The sequence below is a fragment of the Gadus macrocephalus genome, chromosome 8 (genome assembly GCF_031168955.1).
Source record: "Gadus macrocephalus chromosome 8, ASM3116895v1".
Taxonomy (NCBI): domain Eukaryota; kingdom Metazoa; phylum Chordata; class Actinopteri; order Gadiformes; family Gadidae; genus Gadus; species Gadus macrocephalus.
The window spans coordinates 1,501,017-1,515,439 of NC_082389.1; the positions used below are offsets into that span (position 1 = coordinate 1,501,017).

The 14,423-nt window shown below is 42.8% G+C and overlaps 2 protein-coding genes, 1 long non-coding RNA gene and 8 other non-coding genes across 12 annotated transcripts; 1 reads left to right on the forward strand and 10 right to left on the reverse strand.

Annotated features, from left to right (window-relative positions):
• Nucleotides 1–59: 59 nt before the first annotated feature.
• On the reverse strand, nucleotides 60–5,538 carry acadm (acyl-CoA dehydrogenase medium chain). The gene is made up of 12 exons (XM_060057964.1): nucleotides 5,179–5,538; nucleotides 4,242–4,341; nucleotides 4,040–4,137; nucleotides 3,859–3,928; nucleotides 3,651–3,751; nucleotides 3,317–3,397; nucleotides 2,886–3,016; nucleotides 2,691–2,799; nucleotides 1,971–2,111; nucleotides 1,469–1,564; nucleotides 813–1,061; nucleotides 60–556 (listed from the first exon to the last, which is right to left on the reverse strand). Exons 1-12 carry the CDS (start codon nucleotides 5,191–5,193, stop codon nucleotides 485–487), a joined length of 1,263 nt encoding a protein of 420 aa, XP_059913947.1. The 5' UTR covers nucleotides 5,194–5,538; the 3' UTR covers nucleotides 60–484.
• Nucleotides 5,539–6,531: 993 nt separating this feature from the next.
• LOC132463722 (small nucleolar RNA SNORD38) lies at nucleotides 6,532–6,601 on the reverse strand. The gene has a single exon (XR_009527123.1). It is a non-coding gene; the product is annotated as a small nucleolar RNA SNORD38 (small nucleolar RNA).
• A 296-nt stretch (nucleotides 6,602–6,897) lies between these two features.
• Nucleotides 6,898–6,965, reverse strand: LOC132463724 (small nucleolar RNA SNORD38). The gene has a single exon (XR_009527125.1). It is a non-coding gene; the product is annotated as a small nucleolar RNA SNORD38 (small nucleolar RNA).
• Nucleotides 6,966–7,233: 268 nt separating this feature from the next.
• Nucleotides 7,234–7,343, reverse strand: LOC132463725 (small nucleolar RNA SNORD46). Its single transcript, XR_009527126.1, has one exon. It is a non-coding gene; the product is annotated as a small nucleolar RNA SNORD46 (small nucleolar RNA).
• A 191-nt stretch (nucleotides 7,344–7,534) lies between these two features.
• Nucleotides 7,535–7,665, reverse strand: LOC132463729 (small nucleolar RNA SNORA35). The gene has a single exon (XR_009527129.1). It is a non-coding gene; the product is annotated as a small nucleolar RNA SNORA35 (small nucleolar RNA).
• Nucleotides 7,666–7,992: 327 nt separating this feature from the next.
• LOC132463720 (small nucleolar RNA SNORD55/SNORD39) lies at nucleotides 7,993–8,067 on the reverse strand. The gene has a single exon (XR_009527120.1). It is a non-coding gene; the product is annotated as a small nucleolar RNA SNORD55/SNORD39 (small nucleolar RNA).
• An 852-nt stretch (nucleotides 8,068–8,919) lies between these two features.
• LOC132462432 (uncharacterized) lies at nucleotides 8,920–12,069 on the forward strand. The gene is made up of 2 exons (XR_009526841.1): nucleotides 8,920–9,053; nucleotides 11,901–12,069. It is a non-coding gene; the product is annotated as an uncharacterized LOC132462432 (long non-coding RNA).
• Nucleotides 9,010–14,046, reverse strand: LOC132462431 (small ribosomal subunit protein eS8). Of its 2 annotated transcripts, none has more exons than XM_060057967.1 (6): nucleotides 13,938–14,046; nucleotides 13,079–13,185; nucleotides 12,766–12,865; nucleotides 12,311–12,486; nucleotides 11,901–12,069; nucleotides 9,010–9,053 (listed from the first exon to the last, which is right to left on the reverse strand). In XM_060057967.1, the coding sequence occupies exons 1-6, from the start codon at nucleotides 13,939–13,941 to the stop codon at nucleotides 9,025–9,027; spliced, it is 585 nt and encodes a 194-aa protein (XP_059913950.1). In that variant the 5' UTR covers nucleotides 13,942–14,046; the 3' UTR covers nucleotides 9,010–9,024. The 2 variants fall into 2 exon arrangements, with proteins under 2 accessions (XP_059913950.1, XP_059913949.1); XM_060057966.1 differs by lacking the exon at nucleotides 9,010–9,053 and adding an exon at nucleotides 11,604–11,758 and having other exon boundaries at nucleotides 11,940–12,069.
• On the reverse strand, nucleotides 12,561–12,628 carry LOC132463723 (small nucleolar RNA SNORD38). Its single transcript, XR_009527124.1, has one exon. It is a non-coding gene; the product is annotated as a small nucleolar RNA SNORD38 (small nucleolar RNA).
• Nucleotides 12,936–13,041, reverse strand: LOC132463726 (small nucleolar RNA SNORD46). Its single transcript, XR_009527127.1, has one exon. It is a non-coding gene; the product is annotated as a small nucleolar RNA SNORD46 (small nucleolar RNA).
• LOC132463721 (small nucleolar RNA SNORD55/SNORD39) lies at nucleotides 13,257–13,331 on the reverse strand. Its single transcript, XR_009527121.1, has one exon. It is a non-coding gene; the product is annotated as a small nucleolar RNA SNORD55/SNORD39 (small nucleolar RNA).
• Nucleotides 14,047–14,423: the final 377 nt, after the last annotated feature.

The following is a 14,423-nucleotide window of genomic DNA, read 5'->3' on the forward strand; positions in this document are numbered from 1 at the left end:
CAGTGCGTGATCAAATGTATCGGCAATCCATTCAAAGTACACAAGAGTTAAAACCATAGTTGTCACATTTTACATTTATTACAATCCCCAACAGACCTCATGGACAACAGAAGAAAGTAGTTGAAAAGAAAATGACACGGAAAGAGAATGTCAAAGTTATTATGTATGTATGCTGAATCTAATAGACCTCATTGGATTCCACAGGTTAGCATTCTGAAGTACCACACTCAGCTTTCCACCTGGACACACTAAACATTTTTTTCGCTGTGATCGGTATGAAAGTACAATGAAAGGCCATACTTTATATCGTCCAAGATGATGATAAGTACATGACATTACAATTTGGCTGATGTTAAGGCAACAAATGTTTTGATTTTGTATCCAAGCAGTATTATCCAAGAGTGATTTCTATTAAATATATCCAAAAATATAATACAAGCAAGGAGGGTATTTCGATGATGCATAGTCCAATGGTTTAAAACGTTCACTTCTTGTACTTCCCAAGGTGTTCACGGGCGATGATGAGTCTCTGGATTTGAGCCGTGCCTTCATAGATCTACAAAAAGAGGAATAATAGTTAATCATAGTACATTTAACGAGGCGTCTCATCCACTTCCTTTAATAATCTCAGCCAGTGGTGTTCCATCTGTTTTCCCCCTGATGCTATGACACACACACACACACACACACACACACACACACACACACACACACACACACACACACACACACACACACACACACACACACACACACACACACACACACACACACACACACACACACACACACACACACACACACACACACACCTGGTAGATCTTGGCGTCCCTCATCAGTTTCTCCACGGGGTAGTCGCTGTTGAAGCCGTTGCCGCCGAACACCTGGACGGCGTCGCTGGCCACCTGGTTGGCGATGTCCCCGGCGTACGCCTTGGCGATGGAGGCGAAGTACGTGTTCCTGCGGCCCATGTCCACCTCCCAGGCCGACCGCTGGTAGGCCATGCGGGCCAGCTCCACCTTCAGCGCCATCTCCGCCAGGAGGAAGGACACCGCCTGGTGCTGGGGGAGGAAGACGAGGGCAGGTGAAGGATCGATGACAATTTTTCGATATTCATAATCGATAGCAATCTTTGCGGATGGATTGTGTCCAAAGTGATTGGGTTCCACGTTCACGAAAAGCAATGACCACGCAGACGCTTCGACGCAGTCGGGAACCTTTATGGTTTAGTTAGCGGACCAATCGGGTTTTAGTAAGCGGACCAATCACAGCCCTCGCTGCTGCGTCGCCTCGATGGAAGGTTACAATTTCTGGGCGGCGCACGTCCGGCCCTTGTGGTGGACGCAAGGAGGGTCCGCAAGGACGTACAGGGGTCCGTGACCCCCTTGTGTTGCGTGAACGTGGAACCACGATCAGCCCTTAAGGACCGTTGTTATCATGAATAATACGGTGAGATTTTGTTACTGACCTCAGCGATGACTACGCCAAACGCTTTCCTCTCCAGGGAGTAGTTGGTGGCCTCGTCCAGGGCCCTCTGGGCCAGGCCGGTGGCTCCGGCAGCCACCTGCAGCACGGTGATGAACCCTGAATGACTGCCAGTGTAGACGGCTACCAACATAGTACCACCATTCAAGATACCTTGACGTGCTAGGTTGTATGTGTTCCGTTTCTAGTATGTTTGCTAAATGACCTACAAAGTCCATCTGCATGTGCTAGTACTTTCAATATCGTGTAAATTATATAACCATAGACATTTTTGAAACCCAAATGGATGTCAGCCAAGTAGAATGATTGCTACTAAAATGCATGTGATACATCACTGTTGAACATCACAAAATCAAAAACAGTGGGCTTCTGTTTTATGACCATCCGTCTACAGAATCTTAAAGGATCCTGCGGTGTCAGAAGGATCGTATGGGGGTACAAGGATCACTGTTGGGGTTCTTCCCTCCCAGCTAGTGGAGACTTACGGGGGGTCGGGTCTTGTCGAAAGCCCCCATGGCGATCTTGAAGCCGGCTCCCTCTCCAATGAGGACGTTCTCCTTGGGTATCCGCACGTCCTCAAAGGTGATGCCCCTGGTGTCGGAACACCTCTGGCCCATGTTCAGCTCCTGCACAGAGACAGAGGTTGACATCAAGGTGAGGAGGGTGGGTAAGTGTAGAAACACTTAAAAAGAAAAAAGGTAACGTTTAACTTTGCATTGGCCTCAGGAGCCAGGCCCAGTTTTTTCTCCAGCTTTGCACATGGTTCTTAAATTGTATATATACACACGTTAGATAAAACATAATTTCTGGATTTTCAATCTTGACAATACATCATTCATAGGATTTGGATGTTTCTGGATTGAAAACTAAATTTCCTGTTTCTTTAACCTGCTGCACGAGATTTTAACCGACACATTTCATGAGAAACGCTAACCAGTTGAACCGGACCCTTGAAAAATGATATGGCTCCAGCCTACTCACAAGCAAGGTCAATTGTAAAATGTACCCATGTTCAAACTCTTTGCACCAACGTTGGAAAAAGGAGCCATGAAAAGCGATTGTACTTTACACAGTATTGCCTTAATATTAACCGGGCCATGTGTTACTTTCGGGGCAAAGTGTAAAGCTAGTGCACCCTTCAAAATGGTGAACTGGTTGGGCTGAAGGTAAACAAGGCTGTAGACACTGCCCGGAGCGGTTCTCACCTTCCGGCCGATCTGGATTCCTGGGGTGTCTGCGTCCACGATGAAGCCGGTGAACGCCTTGCTGGTCGGGCACTTGGGGTCCACACTGGTACGCGCCAGGAGGAAGTACCTGAGATGGGACGACACATTTGAGAGGCCGCGACTAGACTGCCACTTCCCACACCTGTGCCGTGTCCGGTCTCGGCGGCTGCGCACCAGTTGGCTTTCCCTCCGTTGGTGATCCACATCTTCTGGCCGTTGACGACGTAATCGTCCCCGGTCTTCACGGCGCGGGTCTTGAGGCCGGCGACGTCGGAGCCCGCCCCCGGCTCGGTCACGCAGTAGGCCTGCCGGGGTACACACGGGGCATTCAAGGTCAAGTACATGTTTCACCATCTTTCACATCTTCATCTCATAGTTGATGCAAGAATCCCAGTAACCCGGAGACGTTCAGATCACAAATGTGTACAGGACATATTTAGCCCGATAGTGTCCCAACGCTGAATATCCTACTGACAAATGATTGTAGTCATTCGGCTTTTGATAGTTTTGTTTATTTTTATGTAGCTGACCTCGTTTATCTTTGGAGTAGATGTCAGGAGAAAACAAAAGACCATTTTTGATTACAGGGTCAATGCCGTACTCACACACATGAGGGGCTCCTCAGTCATTCGCCCCAAGTATTTCTTCTTCTGGGCTTCATTGCCAGCAATAATAACGGGCATTTGCTGCACACACAAAAACAAAAAGGTTGTTACCAGGTTTTCGTTTTTAACAACAGTGTCATGAGATGGACTACAACACACAACATAAAATATCAGGCAATACAGGTCTGGATAAAAAGGTAAAAGGCCTATAAACAAGATGATCTAAATGTACATAATAAAAGTAATGCTTTCATGTCAGGCCAGATGATATGGACAAACAGACACAAGCACACGTAATTGGTGACACCAATGACCTTGGAGAAATGGTACTCACACCCAGGGAGTTGGCCTCGATGGCGGTCTGGACACCTGTGCAGCCGTAGGCCAGCTCCTCTGTGATCAGGCAGGCGTCGAATATGGACAAGCCCATTCCACCTGAACACAAGGCCAGGCAAAAGGCGTTCCTACACATATAGTGCGCTGTAAACAAAATACAAATTGAAAGAAAAAAGAAACGAGAAATACAAAAAAGGAGTGCATACCGTAGTCCTCTCCGATGTGAGAGTTCATCAGACCGAGTTCCCACGCTCTGTTGATAACGGGGACGGGATACTGTACAGCGAGAAGAAAAGACGTACAAAATAAAGCAATTGGAGGCAAACAATTAATGAAAGCACTGCACTCACACCAATGTGACCGTAGGATTAAAAAAATAAGACCCACTTCACCACTTCTGTCGTAAGCGGCTGCAACGGGAACGATTTCCTCACGGGCAAACCTCCGTGCCAGCTCCTGGAACTCCTTCTGCTGCTCGGTGAGCTCTGTGGGCACAGGGAATGTGTTGCACAATAGTGTGTGTGTCCTCGCATGATATTATGAACCTCATCTCAAGATGAGCTAATGTATAACCCCGACTGCCACATACCAAAGGAAAAACCAAGGGATGCTTTTGGGGCGACATTCGCGCTTGCGGCAGCGTGAGTGGACTGCAGCCGGAGTCCGGTTTGTACACCGGCTCGAAGTGCCTGGAGGTCAATCAGACGAATAGGTTATTATTATTACAGCATTGTCTTCAAAGGGTCCTACAGAGGACATAGTGCCATTATATGTTAGGACCATTGGTTCAGGTTTGTTCAAGATAGCCCAAGACTTGAAAGACTTGAAAGACTTGAACTTGAACTTAAAAGCATAACTGAATATGAATGCAACTCAGGTGTCGCCAGGAAAGATGTTCAAAGTACAACAAACTAGCATTAAAATAACTTCTCAACAAAAACATGTTACATTGCATTATACATGATAATAATTAGTGTCAAATGCCTTAGTGTTCTCAGCCTTTTGTGTTCCGTGTCTTTTCAGATCTACATACGTATTACGTTGTGTGTGATCTGTGTCAATGTGTTAGATACACATGGACACAGATCACACACAACGTATGTAGATCTGAACTGACATGAACATAGCATTAGGTGTCTGGTATTTATAAAAAAAACGAGGATTGGTACAAGAGAAAACCTTTCAGTGGAGAAACGTATAAGGATATTTAAATTGTTACAAAACGGGTCATGTAATCAGCTACTTGAAAGAAACCAACCAGTTTTCCTCGTCAAAACAACATTTACACAGTTGCGTTATACGATAGGTAGTAGGCATAGGATTTATCATGAAAAATACATAATAATAATAATCCATAACCGCTGTACACAACAAAGTGCATGTTGCAGAATACCATGACATTACGTTAGCCTCGATAGCACAAGCTAGCAGCAAAGGAGGAAGTCTGCCTTCGAAAAACTCATAGACTAGTCAAATATCCGAGTCATTCGTGTGGCGTTGGTCCTTGCAATAAGGATTGCATTTACCTTGTTGAAGAACATTATTTTGTTTGATCCAGAAAGAGTTTGACGTTCCAATAAGACCCTTCCCTAAGAAACCTCTGACCTACTAAACAACCCTCACTTCACACCAGCCAATCAGAACAAAGCATCCCTTGGTTGGTTCCAGCCCTACTGGAAGGAGAAGACCTTTGCTCTACTTTCTTACCCAACACGAAATTTTCTCTCATGGAAAAGAGTTGATAGTTTCTAATTCGTTAAAGCGACGTTTAAAGAAAATCACCAATCATCAGGGGGATTGATTTACCAATATTTGCAGTTATATGGAACGGAAATTCCAGAATTAACTTTAATGATCGAGACAATGAAACATTAAGAGTGAAGGCTGGTTCTTTTTCAATTGACAGGATAGATCGGATATGGACAATCATTCCTGGTAACGCGGCGTTTGGAGGGCTGACGCCCACACGTTCCCCCACATCCACGTGTGCCAAGTCCAGCCAGGGAGTCCAACGCTATGCCGCAGTTCTGATTAGAGTTCCAATTTTAGTCTTGTATGAAAAGGTAGATGGCATTGTACACAAAACCAAACCATTTGACAAATACTAATGAATCACCGCGTGTCCCCTTTTTCCAAAGGTCTGACTAAAAGTTAACATTGAAATTTGTAGATTACAATTACATCTAAATGAAAAGCGTGACTTTTTATTATGATTTCGGATCGCATCTCAGCGCATTCTACCAGTTTCATAGGCAGAGTATTAAATTCAGCATCTAGTGCCAAGCGTAGCCAACAGCATGTTTGACCTATAGTCAAGTGCTCAATGTTTATTCTCTAGGATTCGGCTGGCAAAAGAAAAGATTTTGAATCGCAGTCGTATTAATTCCTTATCCTTAAAAGATTTATTCATGAGCCATAACCTTCATTGCAAGGTCATGTTCCATGTTCCACCAGGTTTACCATGTGAATTGATTATCAGTGCTTGACCAACCCTCAAATCTAGACTAAATGTTTAAACCAAAAGTGGGAATTAACAATTTATGCTGTCCATATGGCAAAATAGAATTTCAAAGTGCAGCAACATAGTCAACCATGCGTCAATACGAAGGACAAAACCAGAAAATGTTGCGGAAAGTTGATTTATTTTTTAATCAATATGTTGTTCTCTGCATCCATTTCCACAGGTATCTCAAGCTCTTCACTGTACTCTGCTGGGCCCTTGCAGAACTTTCTGGATCTTGCAAGAAAGTGTTCAGGAGCTCTTCAGGTCGAGACTGCAGGAGATGGACAAGAATAAAGTGAGATTCTGAGGCCTAACAATTCATGCCTACCTCTAGCATGTTCTAGTGCTCTAAAATGTTTTAACTTTATTATATGGCCTTCCTCAGAGTCACAAATATCGTCACATGCATTCAGTAGCAGAACTGGACAATGTTATCTTCACTGAAAGGCCAAGTTTAGATGTGGCTCTAACCACAAACACTCTATACAATAAAAAAAAGAATAATCGAAAATCATGTTGAAATCCTCACCAGCTTTGCATCCAGTAGGGCTGGCAAACCACGCCTCATTCAACAGCATGACTGAAGCCTCAACCAGGACACCACCACTCTTAACCAGTCTGGGTTCTCACGGCTTCCTGCTGGACCACATGGCGCGTCCTGCGTGTGGAGCCTGAAAAACAGCATCACAGCAATATTAGGAAGATGAACAAGCAGTTTCCAGGAAAATGCTAGTACATAATGTTTCTCAGAGTCACATTATCGTCACTTGCATTCAGTAGCAGAACTGGACATGGTTATCGTCATTGAAAGTGATACAAATACTAAAATCCATTCGTAAACAAAAAAAAAAGACAATAGGGAGGAAAATAAAATTTAAATCTAAAATATAATCTTACCTTTGAGACATTGCCACCATCCAGGCTCAGGTTCCTCCATTTTGTGTTCCCACGTTGGACCATCACCGTGTGGCTAGGGCAAGTTCCAATCTGTTCAAAAACAAAATCTGATTAATTGACTAGTCCATGATATTTGCATCCACTTGTACTGCATTGTATTGGCAACACCAATATGTACTGCAGCGTGTCAGAGTAACTATGACAAGAGTCCTGGCATCGGCAAGTTAAAAGATTTGAACCAAAACGGCCAAATAAAAACAAACCTAAGGTTAGGGTTTCATCACCCACGCAATCGACTAACGCAGTCACAGGGGTTAACGTACCTCTGTCGGCCGACACCCAGCCGTTCACACCCATCTTGGTGGGTTATGGCAGCTGTCCACTGAGATGCCTACACACCGAGACATTAAGTAATGCAATAGTTAGTGTCATTTCACACACGTCAAAACAGATTGGGATCTTCTGCTTAATTCTCATCCTCCATTTGTTCTTGGCCTTCGAAAGGGATAAGCCATTATGTGACCATGACCTTCTGCAAACCAAGGTTCTTCTAGCACTGAGGGTGTTTGGACAGCCAATGAAGGTGGCATACCAGTATAAATGGACAGTGCAGAATTAAGTCAAACCAGTATACAACTCAAATCCAGTCAATAGTATTCAAGATCATATATTAGTGGACATTTTAGATTTTGTCTCAAAAGCTACAGTTCATTTACCATCTTTAGACAAAGATTAACAGCAAAGCCAAAACCGTAGCCATGGTAGAGATCAAGCATACCCATGTGTTGCTGGAAGATGACTCGGCTCAATCCTTAGGGTAGGGCTTTCGTTCCAGTTGGGTTAGGGCCAATTGTCAGAGATAGCTGGTGGGAATAAGAAGAGTACCATAGGTTAATTGGGAGAGTAATTTGCCGACAAATTTAAGTATGCAAGATACGCTTGAGCAATCAGTTCTCCAAGGTAGTTATCCTCATAGCGAGCTCGGATTCCGCTTATAGTATCATCATATTGCTCAAGCATCGTCGACAGCATGCAGCTAGCAAGCTCATTATATATATATTTACAGACATCTTGCACCTCCCACCCATAGATGGATTGCAGGAGAATACCACGTGTGAAACCTAGCAATCGTTTAATAAAATATAAAGGAATGTTACTCACTCCCAGGGATTGTTCCTTGAGGCCGGCGTGGACCCAGCGCAGCCGCCGAAGTCATCGGCAAGTTGGCGGATTTCGGCATTCCCAATCAACCTAAAAAGATTGGATCAAGGCATTACTTAAGAGGAAAGTAATCAGTCTACCAAAAAAAAAATGAAGTAGATCACTTTGTATCTAGAATGGTGCAAATAGGGACAATTCACTGGGGAAAATATCAATATACCGTGATAACTCAAATAATGAACAAAACGGATGGTAAGAACAATCCTCATTATTTAATAAATAATGCATCTGTTGTGTATTTCATGAAGGAAATACAGCGGTTGCACCCCGGGCCCGTTAGCACGCGGACCATTATAGGCAGTCACACGTGTACGGTTATGAGACTAGCATGCTAATGTAGCAACACGTGGTAGTAACCCGGTTCGCAGCGTGGACGGATATGGGCTCCTTGACCCACCTAAATTCGTTTTTTTTTCGGTAGCACTACATGCAAAACCGTGGATGGATGCTCCCTGGATCAGAATATTTGGAACATGTATTTTCATTGTATTTCAATGAGCTGGGTTTGTCATCATTTCCAGGGAGTGAATTACCAGTCTAGTGGATACCGACCATCAACTAAATGTCCGATTTTATCTCGTTTGTGCTGCAACTGATAATAGGCCTCGTCAATAGCAGTCTTGAGAACACAATATCTTCCCACATCATTAACTTAAAACTCCAAAAGTGAGTGTCCTAGTACCGCTTATACAATCGAGTGATTACACATCTCCTTAAACCCATACATAAGAGAATCATGCAACATTAGAAGTTAGTTATTCCCTGAATGAGGCTGCACGAGTAAAGTCCTTATACTAACGATTATAATATAATATAACATAGCCATTCAGCTTACCGTCGACGTATTTAGGAGGGATCGGCTGAGATCTTCACTTGATAGTTGTTCTTGAAGAAGTGAATGAGATCGAGAAGTGGGTTCTATGGTTATTTATACTTCCATGGTTGCGGTGTATGTCAGCGCTCATTGGTTGTTCCATGTGATTGGCTTAGAGTGAGCCACTTGCATGAGGATGTAGGGGTAGTCCCTCCCTCTCATGCAACCAGAAGTCCTGCCCTCACTCTAGCTACCCACTCACAAGGGGGTTCTCGTGCCCCTTCCGGTAGAGCCCATGGGACCTATTTGATCGAAAAATATGAATGGGTTCCAATGGAGAGAAAGTAATTATTTTCTGGTCCCACTCTTTATACGCCATGGATAAAACATATGTTGTTTGTGGATTTAAATGATAATTATTCATGAAAAGAAAACTAAACATTTTCGTGAAGAAGTTTGATAATGTTAGGGTTTTTCCAAGTGGAGGATAAAAGCATCAAAGAGGTGAAAACCATTGTAAGTTGGGGCATGTGGCAGGGAGCTTGACGGCACATACGAGACGTGTAGTCTTTCTCAATGTGTTTTCTCTACAGCCTTTAACTGAACAATTGCACAATAAACGGCCAAACTCTTGACATGAAAAATTATCATTTAAATCCACAAACAACATATGTGTAATCCGGGGCATATAAAGACTGGGACCAGAAGATAATTACAGTGAGAGAGTGGCGAAGTCACGCCCCTTCCGGTAGGGCTCATGGGACCTATGAGATCGAAAAATATGAATGGGTGTCAATGGAGAGAAAATAATTATTTTCTGGTCCCAGTCTTTATATGCCCTGGATTACACATATGTTGTTTGTGGATTTAAATGATAATTTTTCGTGCAAAGAAAACTAAAAATGTTCGTGAAGAAGTTTGATAATTTTAGGTTTTATGTGAGGCCGCTTTGTGAACTACAGCTCTTCGCTGCTCTCGACGCATATGATATACGTCACCACACCCGCCCTTGGAACTCGGCACAGAGATGGCGATCTCTCTGCCCCACTTCACCGCTTTTTCCAAGGGGAGGATAAAAGCATCGAAAGAGGTGAAAACCATTATAAATCGGGGCACGTGCAGAGTTTCAGTTATGCCGATGGGAAGATTGTCGGTCTTCTCCACGCCAGTCGCAGGGAGTGTGACGTCACATACGAGCCGTGTAGTCTTTCTCGTGTTTTCTCTACAGCCTTTATCTGAACAATTGCACAATAAACGGTCGAACTCTTTGCATGAAAAATTATCCTTTAAATCCACAAACAACATATGTGTAATCCAGGGCATATAAAGACCGGGACCAGAAAATAATTATTTTCTCTCCATTGACACCCATTCATATTTTTCGATCTCATAGGTCCCATGAGCCCTACCGGAAGAGGCGTTACTTCGCCACTCTATAGTAATTGACATGCCAATTATGTTTATTCCATTCCAATGCATCAGAGCATTTATCGATATAAAAATGTATGTTTGAAGGAAACACGCATTTTATTTAACCCATTGATCAAACAGACTTAGCTTATGTGTGTACTTGTTCTCAGGACCATAGCGAGGGTTTAGAAATTAGTTTGGTCCAGATTTTATTTCTTATTTACTGCATTCCTGGATGAGCAAAATCCATACCAAAATGATAACTACAAACACAACCCAAGCTATACACTACAAACTTATCAATGAAATAGATTCAGAGGGAGCAAAAATACTTTAATTAAGCCAACATATTTTGTGTGCTTGTATTTAACTCCTGATTAGTTACACATCTCCGATTTGTATTGGGGAGTTGGGTAAGTGCTTTAGTTGACCCAACCCATGTTTTTTTTTTTTTTTTGTCAAAGTAAAGCTTATAGGGTTGTGGTGGAGCCACAACACTGAGCGGTCATACTTTCCCTGACTTGTCTGATGCATTATTTATCGACGGGGGACTCCGAGATGAAGGTAACGTTTGTCTTTTTACTTGCCTATAGGACATGAGTAAAAAATGTCTCATCTTATGCAATTCCCGATGTAAAGACAAAATAGGAAATATATACCTCATAGCTGGCATGCTTCTGCATATCGTTTAACATTTCTATTGATGAGGTTTTAAATCTCTGAATAAACGAAAACAAAAGCCTGGATAATAAAATAGCCACAGCTGAACCCCATTGTCTTTATATCGCCTTGTTTATCCAGATGCATCATGGCATATATTGTCCTACAGAGAAAGTTTTGGAATTACTAGTTTTATTTAGAAACAGATTAAAATTTTCAGCATCCACCTGTTCTTAGCCTTTGAAAGGAAGAAGTCCTTTTGTGACCCAGTCCTTCTGCAAACCAAGGTTGATCTAACATTGAGGATGTTTGGACAGCCAGTGAGGGCAGCATATACCAGTCCAGTATGAATGGACAGTGCATCTGAAAAACCCCTCCGATATAAATCCATCCCCACATCTCTTGTTCTAATCAATACCCCAAAGAAAGTGAAGACGATACACAGCTTTGGGACGTTTGGATTTTATTTGACTTATCAAACGGCTGTACATCTATTTGCCTTTCTTGGCCTTGATCTTCCTCAGGTAGAACTCGAGCTCCTTTCCTTCCAGTACGTAGCCGTCGGCCCTGCCACACTGGCCGGGTCTGGAAGCAATGCAAGCTGTGGGAGAGAAACACCAACGTTTAATTACATGCAGATAACGTTGCAGATAAGTACTCATCCAAGAAGATTAATTTAAAGGATGTAGTTAAGGTGTGCCAACATTGCCATCTCCGATGAACAGCAATGGGAATAAAAAGAGCCCCATGATTTAAAATAACTTTGTAGACATTTGACGTACCAAGAAGTTTTCCCTGCTGGAACTGTTCCTCCAAGAGGGGATTGACTTTGCTGGTCTTTTTGCGCTCATCAAGCTTCTTCTGAATCTTTTTGGACCTCTTCTTGTTCAGAGTCTCCTCCTCCTCAGCGGTCTATAGGAGATGCACAAGAAGAATTGAGATGTTGTGGCGTAAAACACCACATGTTCCAGTGCTCTTCAACAGTTTTAACTTTATCATAAGGCCTTCCTCAGGGTCACAATTGTCTTCAACCAAGCAGTAGCAGAACTGGAAAAGTTTATTTAACATCACTGAAAGGCCACTTCTAAATGTGGGCTAAAACCACACAGCACAAGACAAATTATTTTTAGACAAATCAGTTTATTATCCTTACCAGCTTAGCTCCCTTCTTGCGTCCCATTGGAGTGGCGTAGTGAGCCTCGTACCACTGCCTGAAGGGAAGACTGTCAACAAGGACAATGCAGTTCTTCACCAGGGTCTTGGTTCTCACCAGCTCGTTGTTGGAGGCGTTGTAGACCACATCTATAATCCTGGTCTTGCGTGTGCAGCCTAAAAAACAGCAAACCCCAAAACGTTTAACTGGATGTAGATGCAATTGCTGGGGACGTTTTTAGTAAACATTCTTTCTCAGAGTCACATTATCGTCACTTGCATTCAGTAGCAGAACTGGACAAGGTTATCGTCATTGAAAGAAATGTGGGCCTACATGTAGTAAATATTACAATTAATGGATAATTTATCAAGTTTGAGCTAGTCATTTACCATTAACCAAGATCTATGTGCAGCCAGCAGAAAACGCAATTAAGCCAATATATAAACAAATCTTACATTCTGAGCCCCAAGCAAAGTTGCCAACGTCAAGCCTGAGAGCCCTGTATTTCTTGTTCCCACCACGGACCCTCACCGTGTGGATACGACGAGGTCCAATCTGTGAAAAGAGTAAAGTAGTGTGATTAACTTAAGCGATTTCCAATAACAAGCATGCCTTACATGCAATGCACGTGTCAGAGTAACTATGACAGAGTCCTATCATCGGCAAGTACGATTTGAACCAAAACGGCCAAACAAATAAAAGCCTTAGGTCAGGTTCTCATCACCCACGGCATTAAAAACCAGAAACAGCATTCGTAGGGCTACATACCTTTGTGTTTGCGGGTGGGCGACCGAGCTCATACTTCCTTTTCTTGTGATAAGGCTTGCGTTTACCGCCGGTCTTGCGGCGTTTATGCCAGTTGTCCCTCGAGATACCTGGTGCAGATGATACAAGTGGTTAATTTGGAGAGTAGATTCTATTTGTTTAATTCCACGCATGAAACGCTTGAGCAATCAGTTCTCCAAGGTAGTTATCCTCATAGCGAGCTCGGATTCCGCTTATAGTATCATCATATTGCTCAAACATACAGACAGCATGCACATGGCAAAAACACCTAGCTTTTAACAAATACCTAGACTCAACGGGTATAGACAGAGTACTAGATCCCGGCATTACCCGCCAGCCATCAAGAAAACATTTTAGAGTCATGCGTACAGGCAACTACGTTCTTTGTCAATTACAATATCTGTATTTTACAATCTCACAACGGTGTTAGTTAGCCTGCTAGTTAGCCTAGTGTTAGCGTGAACTCAGTACTACTGCAAATCACATTGAAAATACAAGCGGGTTAAAGTTTAAGATATGCCCAGGGAACACAAAGAAAACATATGCACCCTGGAAGTAATTTAAGTCAATTAAATGAGAAGTCTACCGTGTTTTTAAAAACATCGTTCCGTATCAATTGCTATACAGCCCATGAGCGTAGCCATCTTGGTAGCCAAGTCAGCCATCCGTTTCCACAGATCTCAATTTAACAAAATACATTAAAATATGTCTATCAATTTGGCCATCTCTACGATTAGATTGTATTAAGCAGGTATATTTCAGACTGTTAATGCCATAATAATGCTGTATAAAACCTGATGGACAAGGATTCTCTCTCCAACCCGAGCATGAAAACACGTACCCATTCTCAGGCGCCGGCTAGAAAGAGAACTCGCAAGGGCTCATGGGGAAGTTTGAAGCCATTTCTTCTCGCGAGAAAACCCATTACTTCCTGTTTTTTCGCAGGTAAACCTCGTTCATAGCGCCACCCAAAGGCACTTCATCAATGCACTACTGATTAATTTTCACATGTCCCTAACATTTGCCATACACATATCAAATTATTTTGGCTTATTTTCGAAATATTACTTTGCATACGCAGAAGTGAGTCACTTATTATTGGTGTTACAATATTAAGTTATCAACCTGAACATTGGGTATATGTTGCAAATCACTGTTATCTTTCTTATCTGCACATAACGTTCACCTGCTCTTGTGATGCTTCATGGATTCTAGTTTTTTTCCCAAGTCCCAGTCGAGTTTACTTTACTCAGCTCCTCCTTCAATTTATCTTCATCACTTCATCATTTAGATCCAGCACTCTAGAACTAGGAATATTTCTTCAGAT